We start from the raw sequence: 17,698 nt of genomic DNA, 5'->3' as shown, positions 1-17,698 counted from the left end.
AAAGAAAAGGCAAACAAAACACAAGGTAGATAAGTGGATGATTAATTGTTTAAAATTAATTATTTACCGGTGGTTTTGGTATATGACTGATGTTGTTGTTATTATTATTGTTGTTGTTGCTGTTACTTTCATGTTGTTGTGTCTTTTCTTTTGTATTTTCCACTGTCTCAATTTTACTTGGCGGTTTGGTGCCCTTTGCACGATACGTCGTTGGGTCATCCATCATCGTTGTACGTTTTAGAGCTTCTTGGCGGTCCTATTAATAAATAAATATTCAAATCGGATTATAAAATTTAATACATACAAATTTGAATATTAAAATGCGAAAGAAAATAAAATATTTTTAATTCGAAAAGTAGGAATATTAAAATTTTATTTTTTTTTTAATTTTCTGATAAAACTTTGATATAATGTATTTTGGTTGTAGAAATCGGCGTTAAAAATATAAAAAATGAGGCGGAATTTTTATTTTGGTGCAATTCCAAATCATGTGACTATATTTAAAATCGATTGATAGTTTTCGGAATGAGTGTTTTTACTCTCTGATAACTCTAAAAGCCAAATTACAGCCAACTGGGTTAAATATGTTGCTTAGAAAAAACCTAATATGAGCCGGTTGTGTATATGTGAAAACATAGACCTTCAAAAGAGCATGTTCCGACCATGTATGTGAAGGGAATGCTATTAAAAATGGGCATACGAAAACCGTTTTCTTTTAAAAATTTTTCTATTCTCCGAAAATTCCAACTAGCAACTTATGGTCACAGAGTACAAGTAAACATTCTTATACTCCTGAGAAAGACACTATTTTAACCAAAATGTAAACATTTCATTAATATCAGAACTATTTTCCTACTTTAGCACTATTTGCGCAAATTTTCCTCTCTTTCATTTTCCAAATTATTTCGATATAAACAATAAATTATTCGAGACAAGACATGACAAAAAAGAAGAAACAAAAAACCAAAATAAACACATTAAATCTCTGCCGGGCATTCTGAGACGAAATGCCAACAGAGTAATAAATGAACATGGTTCCATACTTCTGGGAAGTATACATATTGCTGCAGGATGAATTATTCCATAATTTGATCTAACAGATAAATTGAGATTCTCAGAGAATATCACTGTTCAGAACCATCGCCAGTGACTATTTCATTGCATTATTGAAATGTTAGAAAAACTGAAGAAAAATTAACGAAGACAATGTATTATAGAAGCAATTCAAAGCCCATTTTTGCAATGGATTCTGCAAATCAAATACTTGACATTAAAATTCCAAAAATCGTGAATCCTTTATATATGTTTTCCTACAAATTTCCCCAAAATCTCCGAACCTATCAAACGAAATAATTATCTAGAGGTTGCGGAGCCTAATTTTGTCTTATTAGGCTATATACACTTTGCTACGATAAAAATGTGCCGCATCGAAATATCGGTTTTAGAACCCATATTTATTTAGACCAGATTCGTTTCCTCCCACATAAAATGAACACAATTTTGTTAAAAATTAATTTTATAATATCATGCGAACAGAGTATCGAAATTTAACCAAGCACAACGTAATATTTTAATCAAGCCATTATAATGTTTGAATATGGGAATAATTGGCTTCAAATTTGGAACAAATGGAGTGTCCGATTTATATCGAACTTTCAACATCGTAATATATTATAGAAAAATAATTCATATCCAAACATGAGTATAGTAGCTGTGCCTCTCAAGTAAAGGGACTAAATTCTGAAATGTTCTAAATTCAATATCAAAATAATGGAGTGACAAATTTGAAACAAGCTCTCCTTTTGGAGAGCCTATGACGGAGGCTGCCGGCAACACCAACTGACACTTGTTTTTGTTTTAGTTCTGGGTCTACTAGATCGGCGGTAATGGACATGCCGAAGATTTCACATTTTATACTCTCCATCATAAGGTGGAGTGTAAATAAAATTTGTCATTCCGCATGGAATACATCGATATGTTGAATTTTTGACACATGTTTCAACCGAATTGTTTGTAATTTGCGTTTGGTTCTCATCGGGAATCAAATATTCAAACCGAAAATTATCAATATTGAACTTTTGGATACTTTTTTCAACAGAATCAGCAGTAATTTGATATATTGGTCATCAGATCTGCCTACGAAAAATTATGAGTATTGACTAAAGTTTCGGGGTAGCCCCCATATAAAGGTATCCCAAAAAAATATGCCGTAATTTTATGGTTTTGGACACATGTTTCTACCTAATTGGTTGTGATAGCCCCCATATAATGGTAATCTCCATTATTCGTTTTTATACCCTTCATTATGTCTTTGTACATATGTTTGTACCAGGCAAAAGGAAACGAGATAGACACATGGTTCTTTTTGAGAATATGCATAGAATAACTTTCTGAGTCGATTTATGCATGTCCGTCCCCCCGTCCGCCTGTCCGTCTGTAGATGTTAAATTGTAAACAAAGTACAGGTCGCATTTATGATCCGATTTGGATGAAATGTGGCACAAGTCACTTATTTGGCTCAACGACGAACCCTATTGAAATTGAAGAAAATCGGTTCAGATTTAGATATAGCTCCCGCATAAAGCTTCGTCCGATAAAAGGTAAATGGGGCATCAAAGTCCCTATGTATCTTTCGATTTGCACGAAATTTGGCATAAGATTCTAAATTGAGTCTAGAATGACGTGTGCCAAGTTTCGTGAAAATCGGTTCAGATTTAGATATACTCCCATCTATATTTTCGTCCGATTTAAGGTAAATGGAGCTCAAAATTCCCTATATATCTTTCGATTTGCACGAAATTTAGCATAGGATACTAAATTAGGTCCAGAATGATGTGTGCTAAGTTTCGTGAAAATCGGTCCAGATTCAGGTTCAGATTTGGATATAGCTCCATATATAGTTCTGTCCGATTTAGGGTAAATGGGGCATCAAAGTCCCTATGTATCTTTCGATTTGCACGAAATTTGGCATAGGATACTAAATTGAATCTAGAATGACGTTTCGTGAAAATCGGTTCAGATTTGGAGATACTCCGATATATATTTTCGTCCGATTTAAGGTAAATGGAGCTCAAAAGTCCCTATATATCTTTCGATTTGTACGAAATTTGGCATAGCGTACTGAATTATGCCTAGAAAGCTGTGTGTTAAATTTTGTGAAAATCGGTTCAGATTTAGATATACTCCCATATATATTTTCATCCGATTTAAGGTAAATGGAGCTCAAAAACTCTATATATCGTTCGATTTGCACGAAATTTGGCATAGCGTACTGAATTATGTCTAAAAAGATGTGTGCTAAATTTCGGTTCAGATTTAGATATAGCTCCCATATATATTTTCGTCCGATTTAATGTAAATGGTGCCCCAAAGTCCCTGAAAATTATTCGATTTGCATGAAAATTGGCATAGCGTACTGATTGAAGTCTATAATGATGTCTGCTAAGTATCGCGAAAATCGGTTCAGACTTATATATAACACCGATATATATTTTCGTTCGATTTAATGTACCTAAGTCACTACATATCTTTCGATTTGCACGAATTTTGGCATACGTACTGAATTTTTGAAAGTTTCCTTGAAATCGGTTCAGATTAAGATATAGCATAGCTTCGATATATAAATTCGACCTATTCATATTAATTATACACCAAATAATCCTTGTGTGTCTGATTGAGATAAAATTTTAAAAAGCGCAGCATATCGAATAGCGTCTGTCAAGCTTGCTTTAAATCGATTTAGAAAATTTAGCATAGGTTGCAGAATGGCCTGTAATGTTCCTTCGAAAAGGCGATGTCTTTTAGAATATGTAGAATATACCCAAAGTGGTGGAGGGCCCAGTCCGACTTTACTACTTTCCTTACTGGGTTTATTCTATTTCATACAAATAGTACACCATTTATCATAAGTCTACGCGATTGGCAGGAAATTTTGTGCACAGTTTTAATGAAATCGGACGAAAATATCTTCGAATAAATATGATAGCAATATTTTGACATTAGGTCATTAGGCCTGAAGTTAAACGAACTATACGGTAATACATTATAAGACCACAACGCTTAAGTCTCCCAAATCAGACCATTTCGACATTTTTTTAATATTGACAATATATTTTTTATATTTAATTTATATTAACTTTCTTCGTTTTGTTGTTTGTCTAGACCAGTGATTGTTTTTGTGTGTGATTGCTTCTTGTTGATAAGATAAATATTAAATACAAACAACAACAACAAAACATAAACAAACAATGTTGAATCATAACAAAAAAAGTAATTAGCAACAAAAGTTATCAACAACAAGCTGACTTTTGCAACCGACTGTTGTTCTTCATGTCGTTGTGTTATTGCTATTTTTACAGTTTTGCCGGTAAACAAAGGGGTATTGCTAAACCCCTTCAGACACATACCTCATAGGTACTGAACGTAACCAAGCATTTTCCACTGCGTGCGGGTTTCATTGTAGCATGCACCAGAGTTGTGGTGGTGGTGCTGACGGCAGCTGGCGATGTTGCTGTCGCTGCTGTTGATGTCGTTGTTGGAGTGGATGTTGTTGTAGCTTCATTATCAATGGAGTTTTGCATTTTGTTGTTACCTCTGCTTCTTCCACTATCACTGGTATCTTAATTTAACGTTTTTTTTTTTCTCTACTGATGGTGTCGTTACACTTGTTTTTGTTGGTATTTTGTTTTGTTACGATCTTTCGTTGGTATAGCTTTTCTTTTTTCAAATTTAAATTTAATTGAATTGGTTTGGGTGAATGACAAACCAACCAAACGTCAGTCACTATCACCTGCGAGGTATTGGTAACTAACTAACTTTGCGGACACAACTCCTTACACTTCAACGTTTCGAACAGAAATAAATAATTGTTAATTATATCTATTGTTTTTGTGTTTTGTTCGAAGTTGTTAATTTGCTCTACACCTCGGAAAAAATATGTTTTTGTTTTTTATCAAAATGACGAGAGTGAGAGAGGTACGACCAGATTGCTGCTGATGGTGCAGAGGTGTTGGTAATAGGTTTTGTTTATACCACAGGGTACCCATACTCCGGACACAAGTTGTTAAAACAGGAGAGATAAGATAAGGTTATACCACAAAAAAAGAATGAGTCAATGTCTGATGGTTCGGGATAGAATCTTGTTGGGGTCCCTGGTGGTAATAAAATATCCTGTTATTATTATATTATCTGACATCACAAATTTTTCGTTTATTAATAGCACGAAGCGTTTCAAAAAAAAATGTGTGATAACGCAATTCAACATCTGTTATTTAATTCAAATAACAAAAAAACGCGTTCGGAACGGCAGCGACACCACGCAACAACAACACAAAAGCTTTCCTAATACCAAACTGTCAATTAATTGTTGGTTATTGCCAACTCTACAGCTTTTAGTGGCACTTGCTACAAACCACATATTTGTCCCTCAGCGAGATAGGGTTGGCGATGAAGGTGGTGTTTTCGAAATACCCAAAATTGGGGATTTAAAAACATGGATCATTTAAATAATTGGAGATTGTCAATTCCCCATTCGGGTTATAATAAAATTTGATTAAATGGCATATATTTCGGAATTGTTTTTACGTTGGGCGCCATTATTAAAAATATCAATTTTGTTCCTATTAGCACTGCACTGGGATCGACTAAAACTCAGAATTCAATTTAATTTGTTTTTGTTATGGCAACGTTGGGCGCCATTGTGAGATAACGTTATTTTTTAATTAATATGTTGGGCGCCATTATGGAAAACTGTAAGTTTGTTCCTATTAGCAATGACTTGGAATCGACTAAAACCAAGAATTCAATGCAATTTGTTTTTGTTATGGCAACGTTGGGCGCCATTATGATAACGTTATTTTTGAATGAAACTGTTGTCAGATTATGTTTTTCTCATTCGATCTGGAAAACTATTTGCTTTCAGTTTATTTGGCAAGGGATATGAATATTTCCGTTGGTCGCCATTCATATTTTATATATCCCTAAGGGCCACGCAATACACCTCAGGGACATATTAACGTTAGGTACGAAAAACTATTAATTTTTAAATTGAATATGAAGGACTCATGTTGGGCGCCAATTGCATTTGTTCACGAAATTACATATTTTATATATAATAAGCGTTGATTTTTAAAGACCATACCATCAAAGAGCTTGAATTTTTTAGAGAATATTTTTCAAGGCCTATAAGCGTGATTTTTTTTAAAGAATATTTTTTCAAGGACCAGCAGACGAAGAAACGTGGATTTTTTAAAGAATATTTTTTTAGGGACCAGCAGACCAAGAAGCGTGGATTTTTTAAAGAATATTTTTTCAAGGACCAGCAGACCAAGAAGCGTGGATTTTTTAAAGAATATTTTTTCAAGGACCAGCAGACCAAGAAGCGTGGATTTTTAAAGAATATTTTTTTAAGAACCAGCAGACCAAGACGCGTGGATTTCTAAATAATATTTTTTCAAGAACCAGCAGACCAAGAAGCGTGGATTTTTTTAAAGAATATTTTTTCAAGGGCCAGCAGACCAAGAAGCGTGGATTTTTTAAAGAATATTTTTTCAAGGACCAGTAGACCAAGAAGCGTGGATTTTTTTAAAGAATATTTTTTCAAGGACCAGCAGACCAAGAAGCGTGGATTTTTTTAAAGAATATTTTTTCAAGGACCAGCAGACCAAGAAGCTTGGATTTTTTAAAGAATATTTTTTCAAGGACCAGCAGACCGAGAAGCGTGGATTTCTAAAGAATATTTTTTTTCAAGAACCAGCAGACCAAGAAGCGTGGATTTCTAAAGAATATATTTTCAAGAACCAGCAGACCAAGAAGCGTGGATTTTTTTAAAGAATATTTTTTCAAGGACCAGCATATATACTATAAATATACTAGTTCCGATTACATTTTTCACATCGTCATCCCTATTCCACCTTCCAAATAAATTGCTTCGCTGACAACATGCTGAGCATTATTGCTTTCATGCAACAATGAAAAAAAGCTTAAGCCACACGCGTCAATTTTTGTTTACTTAGGAAAGGTTAGGTCTGTAGACAAATACACACACACAGACACACGTATTTATTAGATCGCACATTGCCCCAAATATCGTACACCTTTTAGTAATGGTAATTTAGTTCAAATTTTATTTAAAGTATTTATTTTTTTGTTTTTAATTGCCCCCCGCTCAACAAAGTGAATGTAAAAGGTGGAAAATCATAATTTGAACTTGAAATAGATAAGGGAATGCATTTATAATAAAAAGCGGAACTAAATATGTTCGATGACCTTGAATGTGGATATCAAAAAAGGAAATATTAATGATATTGTATGATGGAAAAAAATGTTTGTTTATTCGAAAATTAGTTATGGATGCATTTCTGAATTGAACTCAGTTCGAACTGTACGAGTGTTACATAATATCAAAAGTACTTCAAAAATGATGTCAGTCATTAGATATGAACTAGATAAAAACTTATCAGTAAAATAAGTTAGAGAAATCTATAAATTCTTCCATCGATTGTTATACGAGAATTGTTGAAAAAAGTATTGAAAGATATAACGCCTTAGGTTCAGAATTTGTAAAATAAAGGTAGGGTGCTTGAACTTGTTACAAGAGACATTTGAGTATAAAAGGAAAGAAGTTATTACTTCTAAGTGAACTGATGAAGATCAGTGTCGAGATCCAAAACCATAGTCTTCCCCAACTTGCCCCTTGGTGGACAATTCCATACTTTCCTCACAATAAATAGTTGTATTTATAAAAACAACAAACTGGAACTACGCCTGACTATTCTGCAAAAACAGCTACATTTCAGCTCCACATTTTGAAAATGTTACTCCTTATATAATATGTTATTTCTTACTTTCGAAATTCATTTAAGTTTGGAAGAAATATTACAATTCCCAAAATTTGGCACAATCATTGTTTGCTCCAATAATTATTCTCAGACGGACAAACATTTCTAAATCGACTCAAAATATCTGAAATATCGGTTTGAAAGACAAACGGTCCAATGACACTTGAGATCTAAAACCTATATTTCTACGAGGTAATTTTTTAATTATATCAAAGTATTTCTAACCTTATTATCGAACCCATTTTATCAGTGTACTGGCATATGCCCGTTACTTCGTTAGCGAATGTGGAAAAATATTTAAACATGTCTTAACATTTTATGATGTTTTCACTGAAAACTTCATATGTCAGAAGAACTATTCAACCTAAAGACCAAAATCGACCATAATTAAAATGTGATTACCACTTAGTATAAAATTTCTTGATTCGAGCTCTATAGGTTCACCCAAATCCAAATTTTACCATATTTAGTACCACACATGAATATAAATTTCTATATGTACCCACCTACATAATCGAATAGAAATCATATTTCCAAATTTCAGGATTCCAACCCGATAGGTTCACTCAAATCCAAATTGTACCAAATTTAGTACCATTTAGTGCAGATAACTACGAATTTCAAAAACTTCCTACATACCCCAATCCAACACTCCATCTGAATTCCAAACTTCAAGATTCCAGCTCTATGGGATCACCTAAATCCAAATTGAATAATATATAGTACCATTTAGTACGGATTTCCAAAGCTTCCTACCTCCCAACAACAAATTTCATAATTCTAGTTCACACAACATACAATTTAGTACATTGGTACGAATTTCCAAAACTGCCTATTTCAGCCTTATCGATTCACCGAAATCCAAATTTAGTACCATTTGGTACAAATTAGTTCGAATTTCCAAAACTTCCTACATATCCCAGTCCTACACCCCAACAGCGATCCTAACTCCAAATTTCGGGATTCCAGTTGAAAAAGATACCCCAGAACCAATAAGAGATGACGGTATAGAGTGTATACCACCAATCAATCGGCTGATGAATAATAAAGCAGCAGCTGCCGATGTGCGAACTATTCAAGACCGATGGTTAGATACTGGTCATGCACCAGCTCATTAGTACAATTTGGTTAGAGGAATGCATGTCCAATGATTGGAACCTCAACATCCTGTGGTCCGTGCACAAATAGTAGACAAGACTATATGTGGCAACTATTGAGGAATTAGTCTCCTTCCCATCGTATATAAAGTGTTATCCAGTGTGCTGTGTGAACGACTAAAACCAATGGTCAATGATATTATTAGACCATACTAATGCGGCTTCATACCTGACAAATCCACCATAGATCAGATTTTCACACATTTCACCTATTCGTCGACTACAAAGTCGCATTCGACAGAAGTGTTTAAATTCATGTCTAAGTTCGGCATTCCAGCGAAAATAAAACGGCTATGCAGGATAAATTTAACTGATACAAGGTCAGCAGTTAAAGTCGGAAAGGACCTCTCGGAGACCTGCAATATCGAACGAGGATTCAGATAAGGTGACAGTTTGTCGTATGACCTCCTTAACATACTGCTGGAAAAGGTCATACGAGATGCAAATTTGAACAGAAATGGCACTCTGTACACCAAACAACATATGTTACTCGCCTACTCCGATGACATCGATGTAATAGGTCGAACATTGCGAGCGGTAACAGCCAACATTGAATGGATTGAGAAGGAGTCTGCCAAAGTGGTACTGGCAGTGAATGGCGAAAAGACCAAGCTGATGCTGCCAACGCGCAAGACATCCAATAGATTCGGACCAGCTGTGGAACTTGAAAACTACACCTTCGCCTAATATATGCCTATACCTATAAACCTCGGTACCGGCATAAGCAAAACTAATAACCTCAGCTTTGAAATCCGGGGAAGAATAGTGTTGGCCAACAGATGCTACTGAGCAACTCAAAAACAACCTCCCGCCAGACCAAACTCACAGTCTACAAGACGTTCATACTACACGCGCTGTTGTATGAATCTGAAGCATGGCTACTTGCAGCTCTTGGAGTATTTAAGAGAAAAACGAAGCTGCAGCGACTACGTTGGCTAGCTCATATTGTGAGAATGGATGAGGATGTCCCAGCTCAGAAGGCATATAAAAGCGAGTCAAGTGATGCTTCACGCAGAAGGGGAAGGGCCACGAATTCGATGGAAAGACTAAGTGGAAGACAACATCTCGGAACATGGTCTTTCAAATTGGATGAAATACCGACGTGCCTGGAAATATTTTTTTAAGCTCGGCTTATGGAACAAACGTTTTGTCACATGCCAGCTAAGTAAGTACACAAACCCTAACACCCCCTCTCAAAATAATTGTGTAGATAGAGTTCCAATTCTTCTCTGACGATCGAAAATGACATACTCACTTGATTTTCCGAAGATTCTGAATCCTTGAAACCATTTCGGAACATACGTTTATGGGCCTGTTTAAACTCGTTCATGAGAGCACTGTGTTGGTCATCAGTGGCAATGTGAGTGTTATGGCTCTTGGTGGAAGATTTCGGCTCTCCAGGTGAATTCGAATTGTTGTTCAAGCTATCACTGCGCTGTGATGGCTGACAATTCGGTTGACGTTTCTGAAACAACAACAAGAAAAATTAAAATATATTTTTTAAATACAATAAAAACAATTCTTACCGCTCTACGTTTCTTCAATTCCTCCGTTATGGCATTTGATAAACTGCAACTATCAGTCTGGGCATTCGCTCCAGATGTTGTCGATAATTCATTCTCCGCACTGGGTTTTGTCGGTGACGTGGGTAAATCGTTTATGGCCACATAATTGGCCAATGTGGCATATCTTTGCATTGTGGAAGCCAATCCACCCAATTTAATATTCGCATCTTTGAAGGCAGGAAGTTGAGAAGCATTCTGGTGATGATTATTATTCGTTGTGTGATGCATACTTTTAGGCGCACTTGTATTTTGTATGGCAATTGGTGGTGGTACCGGTGGGATGTTACTACTCTTCATATCACCAGCTGATTGTTGATTGTTCTTTGTCAGGGTGGCAACATTGTAATCATTGTCACTGCTGGACACACTTTCACTATAACCACTTGTCAAGGAGCCATGACGTAGTGTGGTATCTGAATTACTATTACTCTGCGTTAAAGGTTGTGTGGTGGCCACATAGGTGTTATTTATAGAAGTTCCACTCTCGGATAATTTTATAATGGTTTTATTTATCTCTTTATGGGATTTTGTCATATTCTTCATGGTATCATCGGGACGTATGGTGTTATCATTTACCATGGATTTCATGCAACGTTCTGCATTCGACTTCGATCTCGATCTGGGTTCATTTTCATATAACCCCTGCTGATTCCAAATATTGTGTTTTGTAATTGTCGGGCCATGTGGTGGTGAGGGAGGTGTGACACTTGTCTCTTCCCTCACTGATGTCAGACGCTTCGATTTCACATCACCCCAACATGGACTTTGATCACCGGTCACGGAACTAGCCGAACTGTTATAACCACTCGACTCACCAGGAAATAGATCACAACCAGCACCCTTGTGTACGGTCATATCCAATTTATTGGAGCTTTTCATAACGGCCACTGCCTCGCTGAACAACACATCCGAGAAATCGATGCTATTGACAGTCAAAATTTGATCTCCTGGCCGTAGTCCAGCCTCACGGGCCACACTTTTCTCCTTGGTAAACTGAACAAAAATACCCGGTTTCCATTCGGGCCCCTTACATATGCCCAGGCCCAATTTGGTTCGGGGTGCCACATTGAGTACGATATTTACCACCCGTTCATTGCGATTGCGTAGAGTTGGATGATCCGCTGTGCTGCTACTCGATTGAAAGGAGCACTCCGATGGGGTACTGCTAATACTGGGAATTTTCACCACATTCCAGGAAAGATTATCGAAATCCGTGCTGTAAGATAAAATGAAATGATGAAAGAGGGTAACACTGGGACATACATTTAGAAGAAAAACTTATATTCAGCATGGCTGAATATATATTCCGATGTAAATTTTTCCATGTAACCGGGCTGAATAAGGTTTCCTGAATAGTGCTGAATAGTGTTTTCTATAGGAAAACTGCTATTCAGCTTGGCTGAATAGTGTTTCCTATAGAAAAACTTCAATTCAGTCTGGCTGATTAGTGTTTTCTATAGGAAAACTGCAATTCAGCTCGCCTGAACAGTGTTTTCTATCGGAAAACAGCAATTCAGCCCGGCTGAATAGTGTTTTCTATAGAAAATCTTAAATTCAGCTTGGCTGAATTTGAGTTTCTATAGAAAATCTTCAATTCAGTTTGGCTAAATTAGAGTTTCCATAGAAAATCTTCAAGTCAGCGTGGCTGAATATGAGTTTCTACAGAAAATCTTCAATTCAGCCTGGCTGAATATAAGCTTCTCTCGAAAATTTTCAATACAGCTAGACTGAATTGAGGTTTTTGGCAAAATTCTCAAAATACATACTCTTTTGATGGCAACATGCCCACACTGCGCACTTTAAGCACCAAACGATCTTGACTAGTAACAAGTTGACAGAACTCCTTGTGGATGGCATCATCGATTCTGAATCCATTGATACGCAATATTTGATCGCCAATCTGAAATATAGAAAGTAAATTATTATTAAACCAAATCTAATTGTTGAGAAAAACATAAATAAATAGGTGACACAAAAACTCCAGAATAAAATATCAATGAATTACAAATTATAAAAAAACTGACCCACATTCGAAAACTTCAAAAGAAAATTGAAAACAAAACAACATGCATACAGAATACAATTCGAAAGGTATCCGACGCAGCTAACAATGTTGTCCGCTAATTAAAATTCATGTGGAGCCACACAAGTATGAAGCAGCCAGCGTTAAAGCGTCACAATAACATTCAAAGAATGTGTAGTACCGGCGGGCGGTGCAGACACTCTCTGCCATACGTGAATGACTTGCCCATAGAAGGTGATAATGATGATTCTGTTGAAGAAGCACAACAATCTATCAGGTTATGGGTTATGCTGACTGGCTGACTGAAGTGAAAATTCAAATTTTGAGTACTGGTGACACAACCAGCTTCGAAGCATGCCACTTCATTACAAATTCAATTTTTATGTGGGTTCAAGAGGGAAAATATTGTTGGTGTGGAATTGAATCGAATTCAGTCAACACGTAAATAGAACACTAAAGTGCGCAAGTACTTTCACTGTTCGATTTAATGTAATAAATGTGGGAGGCTTCAATAATTTCGATATCATTAAATAGATGGGAACTTAGTAAACTAATACTCAAAAATATGACTTTATTTAAATTAGTTAGAAAAGAAAGTACAAATTCAACTTAGCTGAATTGACGATTTCTTATAGATAACATTATTCAGCCAGGCTGAATTGAAGTTTTCTTATAGAAAACCTTATTCAGCCGGGCTGAATTGAAGATTTCGTATAGAAAAACTTATTCAGCCAGGCTGAATTGAAGATTTCCTTTAGAAAACCTTATTCAGCCAGGCTGAATTGAAGATTTCCTATAGGAAACCTTATTCTGCCAGGCTGAATTGAAGATTTCCTATAGAAAATCTTATTCAGTCAGGCTGAATTGAAGATTTCCTATAGAAAACCTTATTCAACCAGGCTGAATTGAAGATTTCCTATAGAAAACCTTATTCAGCCAGGCTGAATTGAAGATTTCCTGTAGAAAACGTTATTCAGAAAGATTGAATTGAAGTTTTCTCCTACAAAAAATCTTATTCAGCCATGCTGAATTGAAAATTTCCTATAGAAAACCTTATTCAACTTTAGTTAGCCGGCCTGAAATGCTGTGTTTTTGAGCTTCATAATTTTATTTGTACTTACCCTCAATCCCTTCTGTTCCGCTTCACTATTCCGATCCACATTGGAGACAAAAAATCCTGTATTATATTCCTTGCCACCTCTTACCGAAAAACCATAGGAAGGTGTGGCACTGGGCGTCACCAGCATACGACGTGTATGTGGACGAAAGAGCCGTATTAAGCGTATCCTTGTTGATGTGGGTATGGCACACCAAGATGAAGCTGCCGTGGTGCCAGTCATCATGTCACTGGAAGAACTGGTTGTAGAGCCTTGAAAGCTGCTACAATCGGTGAGTATCGACGTGGCCATAATTAGAAACTGGTTTTTCTTTCACTGGTCACAAGAATTAAGGAAACTAAAAATGAGAAAAGAAAGAAAATGGAGAGGTTAAAATCACTAAAAATCACTGAAGAGAATCTAAAGGTGAAAGGGTATTTGAAAAAATATTCTTTAAAAAATCCACGCTTCTTGGTCTACTGGTACTTGAAAAAATATTCCTTAAAAAATTCACGATTCTTGATCTGCTGGTACTTGAAAAAATATTCTTTAAAAAATCCACGTTTCCTGGTCTGCTGGTACTTGAAAAAATATTCTTTAAAAAATCCACGCTTTTTGGTCTGCAGGTCCTTCAAAAAATATTCCTTAAAAATCCACGCTTCTTGGTCTGCTGGTACTTGAAAAAATATTCTTTAAAAAATCCACGCTTCTTGGTCTGCTGGTACTTAAAAAACTATTCTTTAAAAAATCCACTCTTCTTGGTCTGCTGACCCTTCAAAAAAATATTCTTTAAAAAATCCACGCTTCTTGGTCTGCTGGCCCTTCAAAAAAAAATATTCTATAAAAAATCCACGTTTCTTGGTCTGCTGGCCCTTCCAAAAATGTTTCTTAAAAAAATCCACGCTACTTGAAAATTTTTCTTTAAAAAATCCACGCTTTTTCGTCTGCTGGTACTTCAAAAAATATTCTTTAAAAAATCCACGCTTTTTCGTGCACTTCTTGGTCTGCTGGTTCTTTTAAAAATCCACTCTTCGATGGTCCTTACTGGTATGTTGTAAACATAACACGCCTATGGCTCTGATAGCCCTCTTGTATCTGAACCCTGGTATTTTTCTTGCAATTCACTAATCCGAATAAATTAGCCATATTCGATCTATGCTCTCTGCCAGGTGTTATAACGAAATCCCATTATTTTTCCATTTGGAAAATTTCCCTTTTTCCACAAATATTGAAAACGAAAAAAATAAACAACAACAACGAGAAAAACGCGAAATCAAATATCATGGGAACATCAGCATGGTGATCCTCGTCGCATTGGATGGATGCACATGATTTCCTATAACTGTAATCACACATTACAACAGGGTTCATCATCATCGTCAGGTGTGGGTATTATTAAGGTGTGCGGTTGATCCGACGGTCGGTTGTAATAAATAAATTTCTCCCAAACAGATATTTTTCTTTTCAGACTTTGTCATCATCCTCAACGTCGTCAACATATGTTGCCTTGTGCAGCTGAAATAAGAGATGTCACTTGGCAAGTGTCGTTCCGCCACAGGAGTACAGCAACGACAACAACAACAACGTCAAGTATCATCATTACAACAATGAAATGTTGTGTTTCTTTTGATTGTATAGAAAAATTCAAAAACTAACAACTGAAAAAAATGAAAATGAAAGATGATCATTTTCCATTTCAATGTCATTTGACATAGGTTACGTGACTATCATTGTTGTCTTTTCTTCGTCTTCTTTTTCACTTCCACTGGGGAGTCATGGATTCAGATTTTGTTGATGCCTTGCTATTTTTTTTTTCTGTTGCAATTTCCAATTTGATAAATTTGTTTTGACAGAAATGTGCACATCTTTTGTTTGTGTGTGTGTCGGTTGTGCCGCCACATTTTCTTATTTGCAATTTTCTTTTTAGCCAATGATGTTGTTTTTATTGTTGCTCTCAACTTTCTGTTAATATAACAAATGTTTTCCTTTATTGCAAAGCCATCCACATACATATGTATGTCTGTCTGTATGGCTGTCTCCCTGTCTGGCTTATATGCCTGTATGTTTGTTTCAAAAGATGCCAATTTCAACACTTGTTCGATTTTGGTAACATTTTATGCTCATTCGACCGGGTGCCAGTGGTAAACCGCAATTATGGCAAAATAAAAAACAAATACGACGGAGACAGACATCTGAGACATTAGCACATGTGGCGAGAAGTGTGAATGAAAATTATGTTGTAGGTATGTAAAGTGTGGATGAATATTTTCTGAGGGACCAAAATAACAACAGCATGGATTGTTTAAAGAATATTTTCTGAAGGACCAATAAGCGATCCTCGGAGACATAGGACTAGATTTTCAAGGGCCATCCGGCGTAGATTTTTTGAAGAATACTTATTTAATAAGTGTGGATTTTTTTTAAATATATTTTCAAGGACCACCCGAAGTTTTTACTATTTCAAACATCCTCAGAATCATAAACGCTGGTTTTGTATTTTTTAAAGGTGTGAATTTTTTAAATATTTTTGAAGGACTTTCAGAGCCTTAGGCGTAAATTTGTTAAAGAATATTTTTGAATAACCATCAGACCCCTAGGCGTAGATTTTTAAAGAAAATGTTTTCAAGGTCATAAGAGCACTAGACGAAGGTTTTTTAAAGAAAATATTTTTTAAGGACCATCACAACACGAGGCGTAGATTTTTTAAAGAACATTTTTGCAAGGAACATCAGAGGACTAGGCGTAGATTTAAAAAAAATTCAAGGAACATCAGAGCACTAGGCGTAGATTTAAAAAAAAAATGTCAAGGACCATCAGAGCACTAGGCGTAGATTTAAAAAAAAGTTCAAGGACCATCAGAGCACTAGGCGTAGATTTAAAACAAAAATTCAAGGACCATCAGAGCACTAGGCGTAGATTTAAAAAAAATCAAGGACCATCAGAGCACTAGGCGTAGATTTAAAACAAAATTTCAAGGACCATAAAAAAATTTTCAAAGAGCACTAGACGTAGATTTTTTAAAGAAAATTTTTTCAAGGACCATCAGAGCACTAGGCGTAGATTTTTTAAAGAAATTGTTTTCAAGGACCATCAGAGCACTAGGCGTAGATTTTTTAAAGAAATTGTTTTCAAGGACCATCAGAGCACTAGGCGTAGATTTTTTAATGAAATTGTTTTCAAGGACCATCAGAGCACTAGGCGTAGATTTTTTAAAGAAATTTGTTTTCAAGGACCATCAGAGCACTAGGCGTAGATTTTTTTAAGAAATTTGTTTTCAAGGACCATCAGAGCACTAGGCGTAGATTTTTTAAAGAAATTGTTTTCAAGGACCATCAGAGCAGCACTAGGCATAGATTTTTTAATTAAAATATTTTTGTAGGATCATCAGAACCTTAAGAATAGATTTTTAAAAAATATTTTTGTAGGACCATCAGAGCCTTAAGAATAGATTTTTAAAAAATATTTTTGTAGGACCATCAGAGCCTTAAGAGTAGATTTTTAAAAAATATTTTTGTAGGACCATCAGAGTCCTAGGCATAGATTTTTTAAAGAAAATTTTTTAAGGACCATCAGAGTCCTAGGCGTAAATGTTTAAAGACAAATTTTTTAAGGACCATACGACCAAGAAGTGTTGATTTTTATAAACAATATTTTTAAGAACCATCTGACCAAGAAGCGTTAATTTTTAAACGAGTATTTTTTCAAGGACCATCCGTCCAATAAGCGTGGATTTTTAAAAAATATTTTTTCAAGGACCATCCGTCCAATAAGCATGGATTTTTAAGGAATATTTTTTCAAGGACCAGCAGACCAACAGCGTGAACTTTTACAGAAAATTTTTTTCAAGAACCATCCGACCAAGAAGCGTGGATTTTTAAAGAAAATTTGTTCATGAACAATCCGACCAAGAAGCGTGGATTTTTAACAAATATTTTTTCAAGGACCATCCGACCAAGAAGCGTGGATTTTTTAAAGAAAATTTGTTCAAGAACCATCCGACCAAGAAGCGTGGATTTTT

At 35.6% G+C, this 17,698-nt stretch overlaps 1 protein-coding gene and 1 long non-coding RNA gene across 2 annotated transcripts; both read right to left on the bottom strand.

The window, feature by feature from the left end:
* Window positions 1–155: 155 nt before the first annotated feature.
* Window positions 156–4,522, bottom strand: LOC133325913 (uncharacterized). The gene is made up of 2 exons (XR_009754175.1): window positions 4,407–4,522; window positions 156–256 (listed from the first exon to the last, which is right to left on the bottom strand). It is a non-coding gene; the product is annotated as an uncharacterized LOC133325913 (long non-coding RNA).
* Window positions 4,523–7,248: 2,726 nt separating this feature from the next.
* LOC133325925 (uncharacterized) lies at window positions 7,249–14,019 on the bottom strand. Its single transcript, XM_061534624.1, has 5 exons — window positions 13,705–14,019; window positions 12,327–12,460; window positions 10,522–11,776; window positions 10,251–10,460; window positions 7,249–7,266 (listed from the first exon to the last, which is right to left on the bottom strand). The coding sequence occupies exons 1-5, from the start codon at window positions 13,990–13,992 to the stop codon at window positions 7,249–7,251; spliced, it is 1,905 nt and encodes a 634-aa protein (XP_061390608.1). The 5' UTR covers window positions 13,993–14,019.
* Between the last annotated feature and the right edge of the window lie 3,679 nt (window positions 14,020–17,698).

Source organism: Musca vetustissima, unplaced genomic scaffold (assembly GCF_032173495.1).
Source record: "Musca vetustissima isolate MV318-11 ecotype Yass unplaced genomic scaffold, APGP_CSIRO_Mvet_v1 utg5582, whole genome shotgun sequence".
Classification (NCBI taxonomy): Eukaryota; Metazoa; Arthropoda; class Insecta; order Diptera; family Muscidae; genus Musca; species Musca vetustissima.
The sequence above is the reverse complement of the archived record's forward strand: the minus strand, read 5'-3'. Positions and strand labels throughout refer to the sequence as shown.